The sequence below is a fragment of the Paroedura picta genome, chromosome 1, assembly GCF_049243985.1.
Source record: "Paroedura picta isolate Pp20150507F chromosome 1, Ppicta_v3.0, whole genome shotgun sequence".
Taxonomy (NCBI): Eukaryota; Metazoa; Chordata; class Lepidosauria; order Squamata; family Gekkonidae; genus Paroedura; species Paroedura picta.
Window position 1 is genome coordinate 22,145,490 of NC_135369.1, and position 20,324 is coordinate 22,165,813.

Consider the following 20,324-nt stretch of genomic DNA (forward strand, 5'->3'; position numbering starts at 1 on the left):
TTCTTTATAAAGACTTTTATTCAACTTTTGATAGCAAACAAAAGACGTTAAGTTTTGAGATCGAGTGTACCTGGTACACCGTTACAGCAATGAAGTGGCAACAGGGTATTCCTTGCTTCGTTCTTCTTGTCCCAAGACCAGACTCTGCCCTCTCGCTCGGTCTCCGCCCCCCGCCGCCCCACACCCTTCCCCCTACCGTCTAAGCCAGACATCCTTCCGGTTCCCAAGCAGAGAGGCGCTTTGGGGGCCCATGTGCAGCGGGTGTTCTGAGTTCAGACATGATTCAGAGGATTAAAAACGAAGGAGGAAGGAAATGCAGACGAGAGAAATGTTCCTAACACACTTTAAAAAAAGGGGGGGCGGGGAAGCAGCGGTTCTCTATGGATGGCATTTCCATAGTAAATATCGAAGGACCGCCTATGAGACCCAGAGTTTCAAGTCTTCAACGCGGAGGATAACTTTAGCGTGGTCTGCCTGCTAACAAGGGAGCAGAAGTAGAAGGACGCAGGGGTCTAAAGTGGCTGGTGGATATCTGAGAAAACCCGAGAACAACTGAGCTGCAGACAAGAATTGGGGAGAGGGGAGATAAAATGGAGGTTTATTGGCATACCTGCTTTCATGGAACTGCGGGGCACCCCCCTCCCCTCCTCCTACCTTGATAAGTTCTCTTCCGTTCCAGAGAAACCTCATCGCAAACAGAACCAGCCCACCCCCCTGGTATGTCTTCAATCCCGGCCACGTCTTTTTAAAAACAAAACAAAAAAAACAACCCCAGCCAAAAAAAAAATGTGTCGAGCGCCCAGAATCGTAGGGAAGCTGGATGGATCGGGGTTAATATATTCCATCTGGAGAGGCAACGGAAAGGTTACAGAAGCTCTCGGCTCGTCGTCCCACGAAATGATGCCCCCCCCCGCCCCGCAACCCTCGGGCTGGCTCCTTCCTAGCACTGAATATGTACACTCTTCTAAGGAGAGAGGATGGGGGGGCGGGGCAGGGGGCGGAGCCACACACCCCGCCCCAACCGGCTTGTCGATCCCCGGCGGGGCTTCCTGCGTCGCCTCCTGCCCGAAGCCCTACAATTCATCACTCAAAGTCTGGAAATGAAACATGGAAAACGGGGGGCCGGGAGGTCCTTGTGACCCGGCTAAAGAGGGCAGCCTTTTCTCGGAGACCCGGCGGGCTGAGGTTCCGCCGTGCTCGTGCCAGTGCTCGCTCTCCTTTGCTTGCTACTCGGCTTAGTACTTTAATTATCATACAATTTTACAACTGTAGTAAGCGCTACTACAGGCCTGAACCTCCCTCCCTCCCGCTTCCCCCACCCCCGTGCTGGGGGCTTCAGAAAGTCCATCGGTCGTGTAAGTGGCTTGCGCTGCTAAAGGAGTTGCTGGCCGCTGCCTCGGAGGTCGCTGCTTGCCGAGTGGAATCCTCGCCGTTCAGGCTCTTCCGGCACACGGGACACGTGTCGTGCTGCAAGGGAGAGGGGCGCTGGTCAATCCGAGCTGAGCGGGATAGCGGCAGGGCAGCAAAACAGCCAGGAGGGACTCAAGCAGCCGGGCTCTGCAAACCTCCTCACAGCTTGTGCTTTAGTTTATGGGCATATACCCGTATATACTCGCATATAAGCCGAAGCACCCAATTTTACTACAAAATCTGGGCAAACTTATTGACTTGCATATAACCCGAGGGTGGAAAATGCTCCATCATCACAGGCTCTCCCATCCAGCCTTCCCCACAACAAAAGTCAAGAGGATGAATAGCTGCTGGGTTTTGTACCCCGCTTTTCACTAACCAAAGGAGTCTCAAAGCGGCTTATAATTGCCTTCCCTTCCTCTCTTGATGCCAGACACCCTGAGAGAGCTCTGACAGAACTGCTCTGTGAGAACAGCTCTGGCAGGAGAACCAAACAGTACCCCCCCCCGCAGGCCAGCCAACCAGAGCAGAACAACAGTACCTGGAGTTGGCAACCTACTACAACAAATACAACAGCTACCAAACTGGGAGAATGGATGACTCTTACTACAACTGCCGTGCCCCCCCCAGAACAAAACACTGAAAGAAAGAACTGTAAAAATCAACTTTTAAAAGAAATAGAAGTCCAAGAAGAAAAGGCAAGCAATGCTGCCCCTTAGATAAAAGAAGAAACACTAGGAGAAAGAAAGAGTTAATCTCAAGGCCTCTCCCATAGAACTAACGTGGGCAAGATGCCCTGCACCAGGCCCACTGCCTTGGACCGGCAGGGAGAGAGGATGAGCCACAGCCTGCGGGGCTGATGATGAGCAGAGGTCATTCATTCAGACAGGCATCACAGGGCACAAGCAACTGGGACAGCACACAACACGCACCAGCCTACGAGGCGTGCCCCTTGCCCTGCCCTCTAGCAGAAACCAACTAAGTCCCTCGCTCCCAGAGAGAGAGTCGGACGGGGGGACAAGATCCGCCACCGTGATATTGTGTTTTAATTACGTTTTAGAAGAAGAAGAAGAGTTGGTTCTTATATGCCGCTTTTCCCTACCTGAAGGAGGCTCAAAGCGGCTTACAGTTGCCTTCCCTTTCCTCTCCCCACAACAGACACCCTGTGAGGTGGGTGAAGCAGAGAGAGCGCTGATATCACTGCTCGGTCAGAACAGCTTTATCAGTGCGGTGGCGAGCCCAAGGTCACCCAGCTGGCTGCATGTGGGAGAGCGCAGAATAGAACCTGGCATGCCAGATTAGAAGTCCGCACTCCTAACCACTACACCAAACTGGACTGACTGTCTGATTGATGGAGCTCAAGGGGGCACGCATACTTCTCCCCCACCCACCCATACATTTTAGCCTCACTCTGAAATAGTAGTGAGGCTGAGAAAGTAACGGGCTCAGAGTTGCGGGAAATACGAGAACTTGAACCCGGGTCTCCCAGACTAACCACCGCACCGCACTGGCTCTGCTCCAGGAAGAAGAGGAGCTCCGTCTCCAGCGGACCCTGCTCCACGGGCCAGAGTTACGGCCCCACCAGGCCCCACTGAACAGCCCCTAAAACTCACTGCCGCCCCGACCTCATAACGGAGCCCTGCCGAACGCCCGCAAGCCTCCCCTCCTCTCTGCCCCGCAGCCTTACCAGTTCTAACCAGGGCACGATGCAGCTGCTGTGGAAGTAGTGATTGCACGGGAGTTGCCGGACCTGCTCCGCTACAGTGTAGTCCTCTTTGCACACGGGGCACTCCAGGCCTGTATCTGCAGGGCAGGGGCAGGGCACAGGGGCTCGGTTAGTGCAGCCGCAGCCAGCTAGTGGACAGCAGCAGCCGCAAGGCACTGAGAGCACAGGGGGGACACTCCAGGGATGGGGTGAGAAAGCCAGAGCCCAGAGGGGAGTTCGTAACTGCCCCCCCCCCCCAGAGAATAAGCCAGAGGGAATAAGCCAGCTGGCAGGAACAAAGGGTAGGAAAGGAACGGCATTTGACGTTCACAGGGGACGAGGGAAGGAGGGAGGGAAAGTAGAAGAAACCAAGGAGCTCCAGTCAGGATGCTGGTTCAGGGGCTACCCAAGTCACGCTGTGGTTGAGGTGTTATCCAGTAAAGCTCAGGGGATATTGAATGGTGGGAGGACCCTCTTGTGGTGACAGAGCGTGTATCAAGGATCAGGACCTCCACCACCACTCAAGATATACCACCCTTTTACACCAGAGCTGGCTCAACAGGGGAGGCCAGTCTTAGCTCCCAGGTGCTTCTGGCTGCCTCATCAGAGATCTCATGCTGTGGACCGGCAGAACCTCCGTCTGACCCCACAGAGATGTTCGACCTCCAGCTGAGCAGCGTGTCTCCCCTTGAAGCTGCCCGGGAACAGACCAGTGGCCTTCCTGCCTGCAGCAAAGATGTGTTCTGCCCAGTGGGAAGCTGCCTTCACCTTTGAAAGCCCACCTGGCCCAGCATTGCCCTCCCTGACTGGGAGCTGTGCTCCAAGGACGTGGGCCGTGAATGCTTCTCCAGCCTTCCAGGGTGGGATGCCGGGGACTGAGCAAGGGACCCCTTGGGCACGCTCTACACCTTGCAGTCATGGTCCCTTGCCAGTAAGACAGGAACCTGCCTAATGCCCAGCCAGGCCGTTGGTTCATCCAGGCCAGTGCAGTCAGCTCTGATTGGCAGAGGGTCATCCTTTCCCAGGGGGAAAGGCCCTTCATCTGGAGATGCTGAGGGCTGAACATCCATGCAGGGAGTGCGCTCAAGTGCTGACTCACGGTTCCTCCCAACTTCCAGAATGCAGGGGGAGAAAAGAGCTGCCGTTCACCCCAGGCAAGGCCCCTTGGCTCAGTTGCCTCTCCTGACAGGCTGCTCCCTTCAGCCAGGACTTGACCTGAGAACACTCTGCAGGCAGTTCCTCTGAGTCATGGCCCACCCTGCACAGAAGGAGCTGCCCTTATGTTACGTGGACCACCGGTGCACCTAGCCTGCAGGGACTATTATGACCATTGCCAGCCAGCTATGTACGGAAATTTTCCCGTTTCACTCTCTGTTCCTGCAGCCCCTTCCAAGCCTGGGAAAGATCGGTCCTTGAGCTGCAGGATCCGCGGGGAGGAACAGCCGGGGAAGTTGGTGCGATGGAGCAAGGAGGGGATGAAACGGACACACCTCCTCCCAGAAGAGTGTGCTTGTGGCAGGAAGAGGAGGAGGAGGAGGAGCAGTTTTGCACCTTTTCTCCAGCTCACTCCCAAACCTGCTTGGTTTCTTGTCTGAGCAGGTCCCGTGCTCTTTCCCCAGGAGTCCCTTGAATGCAGTGGCAGGTTCCCTAGGACTCCAGCCAGGGACATTGCAAGAGCCAAGCATGAGTTCTGCCACTAAATGATGCATCTTCCCAGGGACATTGCAAGAGCCAAGCATGTGTTCTGCCTCTAAATCAGGGGTAGTCAAACTGCGGCCCTCCAGATGTCCATGGACCACAATTCCCAGAAGCCCCTGCCAGCATTTGCTGGCAGGGGCTTCTGGGAATTGTGGTCCATGGACATCTGGAGGGCCGCAGTTTGACTACCCCTGCTCTAAATGATGCATCTTCCCCACTATCATGTGTTGCTGTGTCAAACTGACTCCAACCCTTGGCCTGTTGAACCACATTCCGTCTATTCCACTGGGCTGTGGCCCTTCCCCAGCCGGCTCCCTGAGGCCCTTCCAAGAGGAGAGGGTCGGAACTGAACTTGGGATGTTCTCTGTTCCAAGCACAGCCTCGGCCACAGGACTCTGGCATCCCCCGCCTGACAGCCAGAGCGAATCACCAGCTTCCATGAGGCGCCGCAACCTGGAGCTTGTGGCTGCAATTCCGTGGTGGGTGCGTGCTGCGCACAGCGCCCCCAGCCCTGCAGGCCCAACCTTCGGAGAGCGGCTGCTTGTCTGAACGGGCAGGGGCAGGTGGCGGGAACTTACCGACTTGTTCCTGAGTGACGGTCACTGTCGGGAGAGAAGAAATCTTCTCTTTGTCTGCTGGGGGAGGTCCCGTGTTTTCCAGCTGCCCCAGGAGCTGGGAAGGGGAAAGAAAGGCCAGGGTGATTTTGCTGCGAAGGCAGAAGCCATTAAGGGGAAACGGGAGAACGGGGGAAATAAAGCCAAAGGAGGAGCAACTTTAAGAATATAAGAACCAACTCTTCTTCTTCTTCTTCTTCTTAAGGCCTCACTCTTGACTCAAAATCGCTACCAGCTGACCAGGTGCTACTCGGCAAGGAAAGAGAAGCCAGCGTGGCTCAGGAAGAAAAAAATAAATAAAACTGCTCAAGTGAGAGGGGGAGATCTTAGGCTGGTTCCCTCCGCTGCCATCTTTACCTGCGTTACGATCGCGTCGAGGCCGCTCTGACCCCAAGCATAGTCCCCGGGATTCGAGTGCAACATGCCGCCCCTGGAGAAGGAAAATCAAAAGACACAGAGGTACAAAGGGGGGATTAAAGAGAACCACACAGCATGGAGTGGAGTGGGGCGGGGGGGGGCTGGGATGTCTGGCTGGTCCTGGCACAGGGCAGAGGTCCCGGGGAACACGGCTGTCATGGAGGACCCCGGCACCTCTTGGCCAGGTCTTCAGCTGCCAGGGCTGAGTGCTTGTGCTGGGAAGAACTAGGTGTTGCACAATGAAGCAGTGTGGGCAGGGAGAGAGGGAGGGCAGCCTGCAGGGTCAGGGGCTGGAGCAGAGGAGGAAAATCTACAGCATCCCCCTGATCCCAGGCAAGGAGCAGGAGTAACAGGAGGCTGGAAAGAAAACCTTTGCTGGCAAGCCTCACCACAAGACTGCCAGCTCCCAGAAGCCCTCTGAAATTGGGCACCAGACCCAGGCACCCCCCCCCCAAGCTGTTTTCATACACACCTCACCTGTTAGGGCAACATGCGGCAAGGGGGGACGGGGGCTAGACATGCAACAGACGTTACTCACCAGGAAAAAGGGTGAGGGGAACCAGGAATGGCTGAGTTTGCAAAGAAGCCTGCAAAGATCTGCTGTATTATTCTGTACAGGAGGGAAATTGGGGGAGTGGGAAGAGAAAGAAACACAGAAATTTGTGAGAAAGAGGCCAGAGACTGCGGGCCGTCCCTGAAAGGGCTGGCCGGAGCTGAGATTCATTGATCGCGAGAGAAACACCAAGGAGCCTGGTGGCTTCTGAAAGGCTAAAGGACTGTTCACAGCAGAAGGCAGAGTCTGCGATGCGGAGCCCGTTCTGTCGGATGCAAATAGGTGCCTTCCGTGGGTAGGTAAAGCAGTGGAAAAAATCCCTCAAAAGCAGGATCAAAAAGCATGACGTCTAAGAGGTGGCCATAGGCCTGCAGGGACCAAGCAATATCAGAACAGGGACAGGCACCCATGCACCACCCCTGGTCACCAGGCCCTTGTGCTACCTTTCTAGCTGTGCTATTCTGAATTTAACTTCCACAATGAGGGAGGGAAGCACCATCCCAGTGAAGGCCAAACGGGATTTACTGCAAAAGTTTAATCGGGAGTCTCCCTTTGAAGATGTCTGCTGCTCCTGGATATTAACGATCTTTCAGGCCAGCACCACAACACGGCAGAGCTGCTCTCCCATGGACATCTCAATTCATTTGCTTGCTTGCTTGCTTGTTTGTTTGTTTGTTTGGCTTGTTTGAGACCCAGTTTGGTGTAGTGGTTAGGAGTGCGGACTTCTAATCTGGCAAGCCAGGTTCGATTCTGCGCTCCCCCACCTGCAGCCAGCTGGGTGACCTTGGGCTCTCCATGGCACTGATAAAACTGTTCTGCCCAAGCAGTGATATCAGGGCTCTCTCAGCCTCACCCACCCCACAGGGTGTCTGTTGTGGGGAGAGGAAAGGGAAGGCGACTGTAAGACGCTTTGAGCGTCCTTCGGGTAGGGGAAAGCGGCATATAAGAACCAACTCTTCTTCTTCTTCTTATAGGCCGCCACTCTCAGCCCGGCCAGCTTGTGGCAGTTTACATAAAATGATAAAATACGTATATATATATATATATAAAGCCCCCATTACAATCGAAAGCGGCATTGTCACAACCTAACTCCCTTGCAGGCCCTCAGCTCTGCTGCTCACAGTCATTGTCGCTCCAATAGATATCCCTAGGTGGTGTTAGCCTGGGGGAAGCCCAGATTGCAAAGGGCAGGGAGGGACCCAAAGATCTGAAACCCCAATCTCTGCCCTGGCTTCAATCAAATGCCACTCAGGATGTCAGATCTGGGTCCATTTCCTCCTGTGTGCTCAGCACTTGCTCTGTGCAGGCAGCAGAAAGATCAAAGGGAGTGGGAGCCTTCTTAGGTTGTTCACTCACAGAAGGGAGGGGCAGTTTCCCCCCTTTCCCAGGTGAAGAATTCCAGGATGCTCAGCCAGCTGCAACAGGAGGGTGGGATGGGTGAAAACTGCCTCCCCGACTGAAGATCACTTAGGGGTGATCCATACCCCAATCTCTATGGGAACAGGGATTTCCAGGCCACCCACTCTAGCACGTTGCTTCTTAGCCAGGGTCCGATTCAAGGACGGTTGTGCCCCTGGCTCCTGTGCAGCAGAAACGGCTAAGGATGGTTGCATGCTGTGTGGTAGATCTGAATGCAGGTCACAGGCTTCTATTTTATGCATTCCAGTGAACGTTTTTTCCAAAGGCTTCTGGGGAACCAAATGTTCCTAAGGACCTTCCCTCTTTGGTGTCTGTTCACAGGCTTGACTAGCAGGGGCTTCAGCACTTGTTGGTTGCCCTTCTTCCGACCAGCATGTAGCCAATCGGAATGCAGCTGCCCCGCGACATCACCGAGGGCAAGAGTCCCTCCTTGCGCAGAGAGGAGAATGCCTTTTTGGAAAGCACTGCCCTCACTCTGGATTAGCATAACTTGCCCTCACTGACAGCCATGTAGCCAGATCTGACAGGCTGTGCAACAATGCTGCTGTTAGCAGGAAGGAGGGAGGTCATGGGACGAGGGAAAGAAGGGCTGGCAGATGAGGACTGTGAAAAGCTTCCATGTGAAAGCTACCGAGTCTGTGTGGAGGAGGCCTACAGGCTGCCTGAAAATGAGGAGTTGCCTGGAAAAAACATGCCCCCCCAGGGGGGGCACTTTTGGTGGGGCTGGGGGAGTAGGGATGCTGTGACATATATCCCCTTATTTTAGCCTTGCCCTGCAAATGTGCCCAGCTCTGCTAATTCACTGCTTCAACAGTTCAAAACCCGAGCTACATGATGGCTGATCAATCCCAACTGCAATCCCAGGGAAAAGGGCAAAGCAGAGCTTTTGGCTGGAATGCCGGTTTCACACTGGCTCAGTTAATGATTTATTGCAAAGGTGATTTATGCTGTAAAACCACCTGGGCCTTTTTTTCCAATAATGGGATTAGAAATATTGTTCTCAAGCAGCTGCATTGGCTGCTGGTCGAATTCCAGATCAAGTTCAAGGTTTTGGCTTCAACCTTCAAGGCCATCCACAGTCTGAGCCCCACCTACCTGAGGGACCGCCTGGCTGACTATACCCCCACCCCCCTGTAGAGTTTTGCTCTCTGCCAACTCAAACTAGCTGCTCACCCCTGGCTCCCGAGGCGGATGTTTGGCCTCAACCAGAGTCAGAACGTTTTGGGTCCAGGCCCCAACCTGGTGGAATGAGATCCTGGCAGAGCTGGGGACCCTACAGGAGCTTGCCCCGTTCTGAAGGGCCTGCTAAACAGAGTGCTTCCGCCAAGCGTTTGATTGGGGCCAATGAATTATACAGCATCATTGCGCTGCCCCACCCCCCTACAAGAACCAATACGAATTCTCCCCCTGGGAAGAATGAAGCATTATTCACAAGCAAGCTGAGATCAGTGGTATGGATTTCTAGATACTTCCTATTTTTAACTGTTAATTGTTTTAAACGCTTGCTTAATTGCTAATGTTTTGTTGTGCGGCAAACCGCCCTGAGCCGGTATCTGGGAGGGGCGGTCATAAAAATCTAAATATTAATGAATAAATGTTAAATATCCATGTTCTGCGGTCACCTGCTCCACTCTACCCTCCCTGCCCTTCCAGTCACACATCCCAGCCAGTTCTGGATCCATCCCTTCCCCCAGCGGCCCTCCTCCCATGCACGTTCTTACCCTTCAATAGCCGGCGACCTGTCGGGCCGCGTACTGCCCCGGGATCTGTACCTCCGCGTCATGGGCAGCCGTGGCGGTCTGCTTGGTCCCCAAAGGTCCGCGTGAGCTTGGTGGCCCCTTTCGTTGTCCCGGCCGTCTTGCTCGGGCGAGCTGCTCAGGAGCGGCCGGAAGTCTGGGAAGACCATCGAGTGATCTAGCTGGTCCCAAAACTGGAGGAAGGAAAAATAAATGCCTTACATTTGATTCCCAAGAGAATCAGGGCCAAATCTACCCTTCATTTCAAATACACCCAAACTGCTAGAGAAACCAGATTAAAAAAAAAATTGTGCAAACCTTTGGCTTTAGTCCTAAAGCACACACTTCAGCCCACCTTCATGGCTATGAGGACTAGAAACTTGCTTTGCACTATAAAACAAAGCTAATATCCTCTTGTTGCTAAATTGTGACCAACACCGAATATCTGAGCATGAGCAGAAAACACACATGGCCTTGACTAGTTATGGGAACAGAATGGCTCCAACCAGCGGCCTCCTCTGACAACAGCCCAATTTCCTGTTGCCATGTTTCCTGTGTAATGCGCATGTGCATTAACGTACTGTGAAGTACAGTCATTCAAAGCATCGGAACAAAAAGAAAGTAGGAAGGAAGGCCGGAGAGGCTTGGCCCTACAGGCTGGCAGCAAAGGAACTGGACAGAGATGGGAAATGGATGGCTAGCAGGGTTAGGACAACTATTATTGTTGTTGTTATTATTATTATTTATTACTTCTATGTTTTTGCCACTGATCCCAGTCCAGCCAGCCCACGGTGGCTTACAACAGGTGTAAAATACAGTAGAAACTAATAAACATTTTTAAAAACCCTTTAAAAAACCCTCCCACTCTCCCTAACCACACACTCCAGTTCTAAATAACCCCCCACACCAAGCCAGCAACAACTGCCCTATGGGCCCAGGAAGATGTAACAAGGCAGGCATTAAAACACCAAGCAGCCAGAGAGTGACGGAGGACGGGACCAGTTTTTCCATAGCCCGGCCTCAACCGAAAGCTTGGCGGAAGAGCTGTCTTGCAGGCCCTGCGGAACTGTAAAAGTTCCGTCAGGGCCCTCAGCTCTCCCGGAAGCTCATTCCACCAGGCAAGGACCAGGACTGAAAAAGCCCTGGCCCTGTCTGAGGCCAGGCAAACCTCATGAGGACATTGTGACCACAGAGTCAGTGCTGAGAAGAGAGACGACTTTGCATTGCCGACAAGCCCCCCAACGATCACGGGCTTTCGGAAGCCAAACACCATGTCCCAGACCCTTTTGAAGACTACCTTTCCAAGTTTTTTCAGAATTATGAGGCCTTTAGCCACCCCCCACCCACCCACTCCCCACACACAAAGCAAAGCAAAGACTACCCGAACATTATATGCCTCCTGCTTTAGTTCTGAGTTTCTCTGCTTGGACAGCAAAATCTGCACACAGGAGTTGGTGAAGAAGAGGGCAATGTGCCGGGGAACGTAAACAAATCTTTATCCGAAGCCAGTCCCCAGGAATGCCTCCCCAGCTCTTGTAGATATTTATTTGATTGATTTCATTTTATACTGCCCCTCTCAGCATTTGCCAACTCAGGGCAGCAAACATGACCAGCAGCGAGTACAAGAAGAAGAGTTGGTTCTTATGTGCCGCTTTTCTCTACTCGAAAGTGTCTCAAAGCGGCTTACATTCGCCTTCCCTTTCCTCTCCCCACAACAGACACCCTGTGGGGTGGGTGAGGCTGAGAGAGCCCTGATATTCCTGCTTGGTCAGAACAGCCTTATCAGTGCTGTGGCAAGCCCCAGGTCACCCAGCTGGCTACATGTGGAGGAGGAGCAGGGAATCAAAGCCAGTTCGCCAGATTAGAAGCTGCCGCTTCTAACCACTACAACCAGTCAAATTCATAGCAATTAAGTAAAATCAACAGTTAACAGTTAAAACAGCAGCTCGCAATTTGTAATCTGTAATTTACAGCAGCCAACAACTAGATACAGTCCACTTCAGGGTCCCTCCCTAATTACATAGTGTTGGGGGGGGGGGCAGTTAGATATTATCTGGCCTCAACCGAACGCCTGGAGGAAGAGCTCCATCTTGCAGGCCCTGCGGAACTCTGTTTACAATTTGTTTTATCACTGGAGCCTGGATGGGATTTCAGCTGAACCCTCCGATGTGGAATGTGCCACAGCTTGCTAAAGTTGTGCCATCAAGTCCCTCGCACAGAAGGGCATTTCCATTTGCAAAAGAGGGCTCTGCAACTTCCACTGATTCTTCCCTTTCCCCTCTGCTGTTCCGCAGTGTCCGGGGACTTGTGAGAACAAGGTCTCAGCAGGGAGAAGAAGAATGTCCTGCAGTGGGAGGGAAAGTCTCTCTTTGCAAGCTTTGCAGATCACCCTGCGTGACAAATGCCACCATCCCCACAGGAGGAAAAAAACAGCACGCCAGATTATCGCAGGATCTGGGAGGTGCAGGAAAGCAAGACGCTCCACATGCCGGCCGTGCGCAATGCACATTTAAACACATGTCGGCGCCAACCCACAATGCAAAAGGGAGCATGGCGTAATGCCAGCCTGCCTGGGACATACTTCTGGACACCAAGAGTGTGAGAGTAAAGGGAAGGGCAGGCTCGATCGGCAGGGAAGGTGAAGCAGCAGGCCGGAGGCAGGTCTGGGCAGCCATGTCCACACCCCACCCCTGCATTGAGCAAGGCTGCTTCCAATTGTGTCCACAAGGCCAAAGGCCTGCAATGAGGAGGACTGCCTAAAAGAGTTCGGCACAAGCTCTCCATCCACCGGCTGTTACCAAATCTCTTCTTACAGGCGCACACTCTCGCACGCACGCACGCAGGCTCTTGTGGCACATGAAGCCCACACGCTACCCAGCTGCTAATGGCAAGGTTGCAAGATTCCGTGGGTAAGCAGAGCCCCGCGGATCAACTGACACAGGGTGACGTCCCAGAGAAGCCGCCAGGCAATTAGATGCAATTTAAGCTAATGGGTTAGATCTGCCTTAGGCCTAGTTATCTTATGGACGGAGCAAACTGGTGAGTGGGCAAGGACTGCGGGTTTGGACTGTGCAATGCGAGTCCTCGCCCACAGAAAAGGAGGTGGTCAGGGAAAAGAGAACGTTAGAACTCTCCCCTTGCAAGCTGATTTTCCACGTGCGGAGAAATTTAACATGTGAATACGTGATACTGCCTTATACCGCATCAGAGTCTTGGCTCATCAAAGTCAGTGTTGTCTGCTCAGACTGACAGTGGCTCTCCAAGGTCCCGGGCAGAGGCCTTCCATGTCACCTGATACCAGATCTTTCAACTGGAGATACCGGGGATTGAACCTGGGGCAGTCTTCATGTCAAGCTGAGGCTCTGCCAATGAGCCACAGCCCCCCCCCCCTTCTATATGTTAGCAGGGTAAATAAGTCATAGATATGCACATGCTGTATTTTAGGATCAAGGAGATAAAAGAATTTATTTATGGAACAACATACTGTGATAGCTCAGAGGAGAGATAGGGACAGGCGTCTGTCTACATCAGGGGGTAGTCAAACTGCGGCCCTCCAGATGTCCATGGACTACAATTCCCATGAGCCCCTGCCAGCATTCGCAGGGGGATCATGGGAATTGTAGTCCATTGACATCTGGAGGGCCGCAGTTTGACTACCCCTGGTCTACATGGCTACCTAAGAAGAGAGAGGGGGGAGAAGCTTCCGAGAAGGAGGAGGAAATTGCCCTAAGAGTAGCAATCTAGAGACAGACAAGAAGCAACACTTAAAAGGGTAGAAAGGTCCTGAACTCTCTGACCTATCTATCTAACAGTCTTCTTGCTGCCCCCTTCAGGGTCTTCTTCTCTTCTCTTTGTACACCAGACATTGTCTATTCCAACACTATATACGGAGGAGCGTTTGATGCCATGAGCTGCTGCACAGAGTCAGAAGAGCCCCCATTCTGGCTGAGGGCTGCTACTGGTGCGCTACAGCAACTGCAGAGGCCGGGAGGGGTTTGCGTGAGGTGCAGAGCGCAATCCTGCTAAACCCTTCCCATTAGAGACCACATGGAGCCGAGTTGTACCATTCAGGCCGTGGATCTGTCAAGGTCAGCACTGTGTCCTCTGTCGAGTGGTGGCTCTCCAAGGTCCTTCCACATCACCTAGCGCCCAAATCCTTTGAAAGGAGATGATGAGGGAGTGGGCCCCTATAGCTGATCAAAAAAGGCTACTGGGAGGGACGGGGGCGGTTGGCAAGTGTGATGGAGAGTTTGAGAGTGTTGACTAGTATCTTGGAGATTCAAGTGTGAATCCCCTCAGGGGCCATGGAAGGTCACTTGGTTGACCTTGAGCCACTCACACCATTCTTGGCCTCACCTACCCCACAGAGTTGCTCTGAGTATGCAATGGAGGAGACAAGAATGATGTAAGCCAGGGGTAGTCAACCTGTGGTCCTCCAGAGGTCCATGGACTACAATTCCCATGAGCCCCTGCCAGCAAATGCTGGCAGGGGCTCATGGGAATTGTAGTCCATGAACATCTGGAGGACCACAGGTTGACTACCCCTGATGTAAGCTGCTTTGGTCCCCCATTGGGGAGAAAGGAAGTGAATGAATGAATGAATGAATGAATGAATGAATGAATGAATGAATGAATCAATCAATCCATCCATCCATCTCAAAACATATTAGAAAACTGAACATGGAAAACACCCATACAAAGAGCAAGATTCTGCCCTTTGACAACATGGGAAAGGGTTTGAAGCTGTCATCAGCTGCCAAATATTTATTTATTTGAATTTATAACCTGTCCTCCTCCTCAATGGAGGACTCAGAGCATTAAAGATTTATAAAATCTAAGAATCTAAAACCAGAAGTCTAAAGCCAGGACCCTAGGGCCCTGCGTGGGGACTGATGTAGGCAGGAGGCCAAATGTGAGCTATTTTACTGGCCTCAGCCGAAGGTCTGGTAGAAGGCCTGGTGTTACAGGCCCTGTGGAACTCCGTGAGCTCTGACAGGGCCCTGACGTCTTCTGGGGGCTCATTCCACCTGGCTCTGGTTGAGGTCAGTCAGATTTCTTCGGGGTCAGAAAACAAAACCAAGCCAAGCAGCAGAGGAAGTAGGAGGCTCTTGCTCTAAACCAGTGTCCTCCAAGGTTTGGAGGCTGCGTTGATTTGTTGAGAGAGCAGCTCATTCCCAGGACCTGTGTGGGAAGATGGGCCACTCACTAAGCCCCCACCAAAGTGCCCCTTCTTCTCCACCCGAGTGAGGAGGGGGACGCCCTCGAAATATTCACTCTGGAGAGGCCTTCCCTCAGGAGCAAAGTGCAGAATGTACTTCCGCATGTGTGTCAGGGGCACAGGAGTGGAGAGGTGAGCTTACCTGCCTGGATAACTCCCCTCCGCATTTCTTCCCCACTGCACTGCCGACCCCCTTGTGGTGAGGCCCAGGCTTCCTGGCCTTGCCGTCTCCTCCCTCATTCTCCTGTGGCCTCTCACAAGGACAGGGAAGGGGTGGGGGCAGCAGCTCCCGTCTCCTCCTCTGGCCGGGCAGGTGAGCTTAGCGCCAAACCACCTCGCCAGCCTCCTCTCCACTGCCAGTCAGACAAGTCCCTCACCCTGCGGGGAAGTCCCACGAACCATCCATCCAGCGCTGCCTCTCAGTCACCGCTTGGTTGACCATCTCATTTGTCTTTGGAGAGCCAGCGTGGGGTAGTGGCCAAGAGTGGCGGACTCTGATCTGGAGAATTGGGTTTGATTCCCCACTCCTCCTCCGTGTGCAGCTAGCTGAGTGACGCTGCGCCAGTCACAGTTCTCTTAGGGCTGTTCTGACAGAGCAGTTCTGTGAGAGCTCTCTCAGTCCCACTCACCTCACGGGGCATCTGTTGTGGGGAGAGGGAGGGAAAGGTGCTTGTAAGCCACTTTGGGCCTCCTTCCGGTAGAGAGAAGCGGCATATAAGAACCAACTCTTCTTCCTTCTCTGTCTCTAGTTAGGCAACTTCCGCCCTTGCTGTAGGCAGGATCAGGACATATCCTGCCTGAGGGACCTCTAGTCTCACAGGGGGTACACGGGGCTGCCTCTCTTGCATGAAGAAGCATTGGGGTGGGCTCTGCCTAGCCTCAGGTTGCCCTCTTCAACCCAGGCTCCCTTCCCCTTTAATTTCAGAGGCAGAAGGATGAGTAGTGGTTGCTCGAATGGGTCAAACAGTCCTCCGCCTGTGCTCATGCACACTCGTGCCTCCGCCTCCCGCACCTCCACGGGTGAGGTAACAACTGCCTCTGGGCAACCAGGAAGAGAAGCTCTAGAAAACTGGAAGAGAGTCAAATCTCCTCCACCCCTGTCATTCCACTGGGCCACAAAAAGGCTAACAAGGGCAGGTAAGCCAGGCAAGTGAGCATAATTGTTGCAGATCGGCAACCACGTAAGGGCCCTGTTTGCCAGACTGCTTCTGGGGCTCCTCCTTGATGCTGAAAAACAGGTTTGGGGGCTTATTCCTGTAAAACTGTGGCTCTGATTAAGCTTTCCTTGTGTTCGTCTGCTTCCCCCCACCCCAAACCCAGCACTGCAAGGGGGCAGATGCTCTCACAGCCATTTAAGAATACCAAACAAAGTCAAGCAGTTATATGACTGAAGAACATTTAGTGTTTTAATCACATATTTGGGTAGGAGAAGCATCACAGCTCCAAGGGAATCTCAAAACTTAAGAATAGCCCTGTGGTCTAGTTTCTAGTCTAGTTTCCTGTCTCACATGGTGACCAGTCAGTTACTCTGCATGGCCAACAACAGGGCATAGACACCAAGGCCTTCCCCGGGTGCTGCCTCCTGGCACTGGGATTCTCAGCTTTACTGCCTCTGGATATGGATATGGAGGTTCCCTTTAGCCACCATGACTAGCAAGCAGTCCCTGTTAGACCTCTGTGGATCTGTCTAATCTGCTTTTAAAACCACGTAGTCCATGAGGCTGGGAGTTCAATCAGCTCAAGGTTGACTCAGCCTTCCATCCTTCCGAGGTCGGTAAAATGAGTACCCAGCTTGCTGCTGGGGGGTAAACGGTAATGACTGGGGAAGGGAATGGCAAACCACCCCGTATTGAGTCTGCCATGAAAACGCTGGAGGGCGTAACCCCAAGGGTCAGACATGACTCGGTGCTTGCACAGGGGGATACCTTTACCTTTATTCCTGTGGCCATCACTCCATCCTCTGGCAGCGAATTCTACCTTTTAATCCCTCTCTGTGTAAAGAAATACTTCCTTTGATCCATCCTGAATCTACCGCTCCTCAGTTTCATCGGAGGCCCACGAGTGCTAGCCTTTTGGACATGACTGCTCTCTTTATTTAAAAGATTGTCACTTGGAAGAGGGCAGGGCTACAGTTACCGTTGGCAGCCGATGATAGGACCCGCAGTACTGAGCTTAAACTCTGTGTAGAATGGTACTGGCTAGATATCAGAGGGAGAAATTTCACAGTGAGAGTTGTCCAGCAATGGAATGGGCTGCCTAAAGAGGTGGTGAGCTCCCCCTCACGGGCAGTCTTCAAGCAGTGGCTGGACAGCTATTTACCATAGATGCTTTAAGTTGATCCTGCATTGAGCAGGGGGTTGGATGCTAGATGGCATGTCTGGCCCTTTCCAACTCTATGCTTTTATAGAATCATAGAATCATGGAAGGGGCCATACAGGCCATCTAGTCCAACCCCCTGCTCAAAGCAGGATCAGCCCTAAGCATCCTAAAGCATCCAAGAAAAGTGTGTATCCAACCTTTGCTTGAAGACTGCCAGTGAGGGGGAGCTCACCACCTCCTTAGGCAGCCTATTCCACTGCTGAACTACTCTGACTATGAACATTTTTTTCCTGATATCTAGCCTATATCGTTGTACTTGTAGTTTAAACCCATTACTGCATGTCCTTTCCTCTGCAGCCAATGGGAACAGCATCCTGCCCTCCTCCAAATGACAACCTTTCAAATACTTAAAGAGGGCTATCATGTCCCCTCTCAACCTCCTTTTCTCCAGGCTGAACATTCCCAAGTCCCTCAACCTATCTTCATAGGGCTTGGTCCCTTGGCCCCAGATCATCCTCGTCGCTCCCCTCTGAACCTCTCAATTTTATCCACGTCCTTCTTGAAGTGAGGCCTCCAGAACTGCACACAGTACTCCAGGTGAGGTCTGACCAGTGCCGTATACAATGGGACTATGACATCTTGTGATTTTGATGTGACTCAAAGAGAAAATACATGTGTCCCTTGTTTTAAGAGCTGGTATCACAGCGGGCAGCTTGAAAGACAAACGTGGGGAGAAATGCTCTCCCAAGAGGAAAATGCCTCTGAACGCGTCTTTGAGACGTATACTTCAAAAATGTGCTCCCTGATTAAACTGGGGCACCTTTTCCAGCGCATCAAATGCCTTGGTTAATCAGGTAACATAATCTGCTAATTGACTCTATGTCACATCGCTGCTTCGAACCGAAAGGAGCCGGGACGGAATAATTGAATCAGGGCTGCTCAAGCGTACCCGTACTGGGACAGCAGGTAGCCTCTCAAAGGACGCAGCTGGGCAGCGTGACCCGCCTGCTAACTACGTCAGAGGAGATCAGTGCTCCAGTTAGCCATGCACAGGCAGGGAATGTTCAGGAGGCGGCAGGATATTCCCATCACAGCAAGCGGCTCTCCGCAACGGGCAGGCTCTGATCCCTGAACCTCGGCTATTAAGGATGAGCTCGAAGACAGAACCCCGGGCTGAGGTCACCTGAGCAGACGAGCATTTGGGGACGTGCTGAGTCAGGGTTCTAAATCCAAAAAACGGCACATGGCATGTGTGCGGCAAACCTAGTTTGGGGAAGGGGAGCGGAAGGAGAAGGAGCATGAGTCATTTTAAGGAAAACACCAATGGCCCCCGGGATAGTGTTGATTTGAGTTATTAAAAGCCTTTATCGGCTGCCTTTCTCCCTTGCAGGATTCAAGGCAGTTTACACGTCAACAAAACGACGATTATTTTAGAAGCCCACTGAAAGTCACGGCTTAAGCAGTTTTTAAACCGATTGAGGTATTCATTGGAAAAAGGAAAAGTTAGGATTCTTGAGGCTGGGTTCATGTCCCATCAGAAATTCCATTCTCTTTGTATTCCTGCCTTTCTGCTCAATTGAAGATACCCAAGACATTTCTCAAAGAGACTGATTCATATATTAAAAATAACATTTAAGAAGAAGAGTTGGTTCTTATATGCCGCTTTTCTCTTCCCAAAGGAGTCTCAAAGCGGCTTACATTCGCCTTCCCTTTCCTCTCCCCACAACAGACACCCTGATATTACTGAGGCTGAGAGAGCCCTGATATTCCTGCTTGGTCAGAACAGCTTTATCAGTGCTGTGGCCAGCTCGAGGTCACCCAGCTGGCTGCATGTGGGGGAGTGGGGAATCAAACCTGGCTCACCAGATTAGAAGTCCGCACTCCTAACCACTACACCAAGCTGGCTTTAAATGGGGAAGATCTGTTCTACTACTTGGGGTTTCCCCCCACCCCCCATGCATACAGCCTTCCCTAATACGAGAACCCTGCACTGGGGAAGATTCCTGGGACCCAGGGAAAGTTGGTAGCTTGCTAATGCAGTGGATCTGCAAATACCAGCCCAGTACACTAAATACCTCCCAAACTAATCCAAGTTCTATAAGAGCAGCCGTGTTCAAATAGGAACAGCAAAAGCAACATGTCTGTGGAAAGGAAACAGATGAAGGAGCCAACAGAAACAGGAAAAAAGAGCCAATAAATTATACTGCTTAACTTGAAATAAAACAAAAGATCAATTCTGAAGCTAGGGCAGGCTGATATGGGAAGGGGGTTCCTTTCAGGGGCCAAACCATTTAGGGCTCTGAAAGTTAGGAAGAGCACTTTGAATTGGGCTTCAAATCAGACAGAGGCAGGGGACCTGGCAAAGCACTGAGACGCTGGTTCTATCGGGTCGTGAATAGGACTACAGCAACTTTGCCCAAGGATTTTGTTACTGTTAAAATATTGTTCTAGTTGACATGTTATGATTGTTATACTGTGATATTTGTCACAATGTTCTATGTAATTACCCTATGGCGTTCTATGTAAACCACCCAGAGCCATATGGAAGGGCGGTATAAAAACCTAAATTAAACAAACAAACAATCCTTACTTTTCAGTCCTCTGCAGTTACACCCACCTTAGCCCACTGATTTTAACGTAAAAGGAGGGTGACCTCTGCTTAGATTGCGCTGTAAATGCTCTTTTTACAGTGTGTTACAATAACCAAATATGGACTCAGTTCGTCCGATGGCGAGCCTCCCCTGCCCCAAATTCATCAGCTGAGTTTCTGCCGTGACCCCCTCCTACAAGTCCAGCGACTCTGACTCAGAGTCCACGAGGGAAGAGCCTGGAGAACCAAGGCCATTGGCCGAGGAGGTCCAGTGGGACAAGGAAAGGCTGGACACAACAGAGGCCACTCAGTAGGAACATGCAAGGGAAACCTCGCCATGAAAGAGCCTCCGCGCTCCTGCTGCACAGGCCTCAAACCAGGGCTCAGAGGCTCCCAGGTCCTGTCCCCTCTCTGCAGGAACAGTCCGAAGTGAAGGGCCAGAAAGGGAAGGGAGGTTGATACTTATTTGCAGGATCCTGGCCTCAGCACAGGAGCAGGAATTCATTACTTGCTGGCAGTGCAGCTCAGCCACATTATGTCCCTGACCAACTGTCCCCAACCCCTGGTCCGGAGACCGGGACTGGTCCGTAGATCAGTAGGTACCGGGGGCCATGGCTCCTCCTTGTCCTCCTCCCTGGCTGCTGC

The 20,324-nt window shown here is 52.3% G+C and overlaps 1 protein-coding gene across 2 annotated transcripts in view; it reads right to left on the reverse strand.

The window, feature by feature from the left end:
- Nucleotides 1-20,324, reverse strand: part of RNF115 (ring finger protein 115) — a 60,025-nt gene continuing 39,701 nt past the window's right edge. For both annotated transcript variants that reach the window (XM_077326680.1, XM_077326691.1), the window contains exons 4-9: nt 9,538-9,746; nt 6,383-6,454; nt 5,785-5,857; nt 5,392-5,485; nt 3,098-3,213; nt 1-1,467 (exon numbers count right to left, since the gene is read on the reverse strand). In XM_077326680.1, coding sequence (XP_077182795.1) covers nt 1,336-1,467; nt 3,098-3,213; nt 5,392-5,485; nt 5,785-5,857; nt 6,383-6,454; nt 9,538-9,746 — 696 coding nt within the window. In that variant the 3' untranslated portion in view covers nt 1-1,335. The remainder of the gene's footprint in view (nt 1,468-3,097; nt 3,214-5,391; nt 5,486-5,784; nt 5,858-6,382; nt 6,455-9,537; nt 9,747-20,324) is intronic.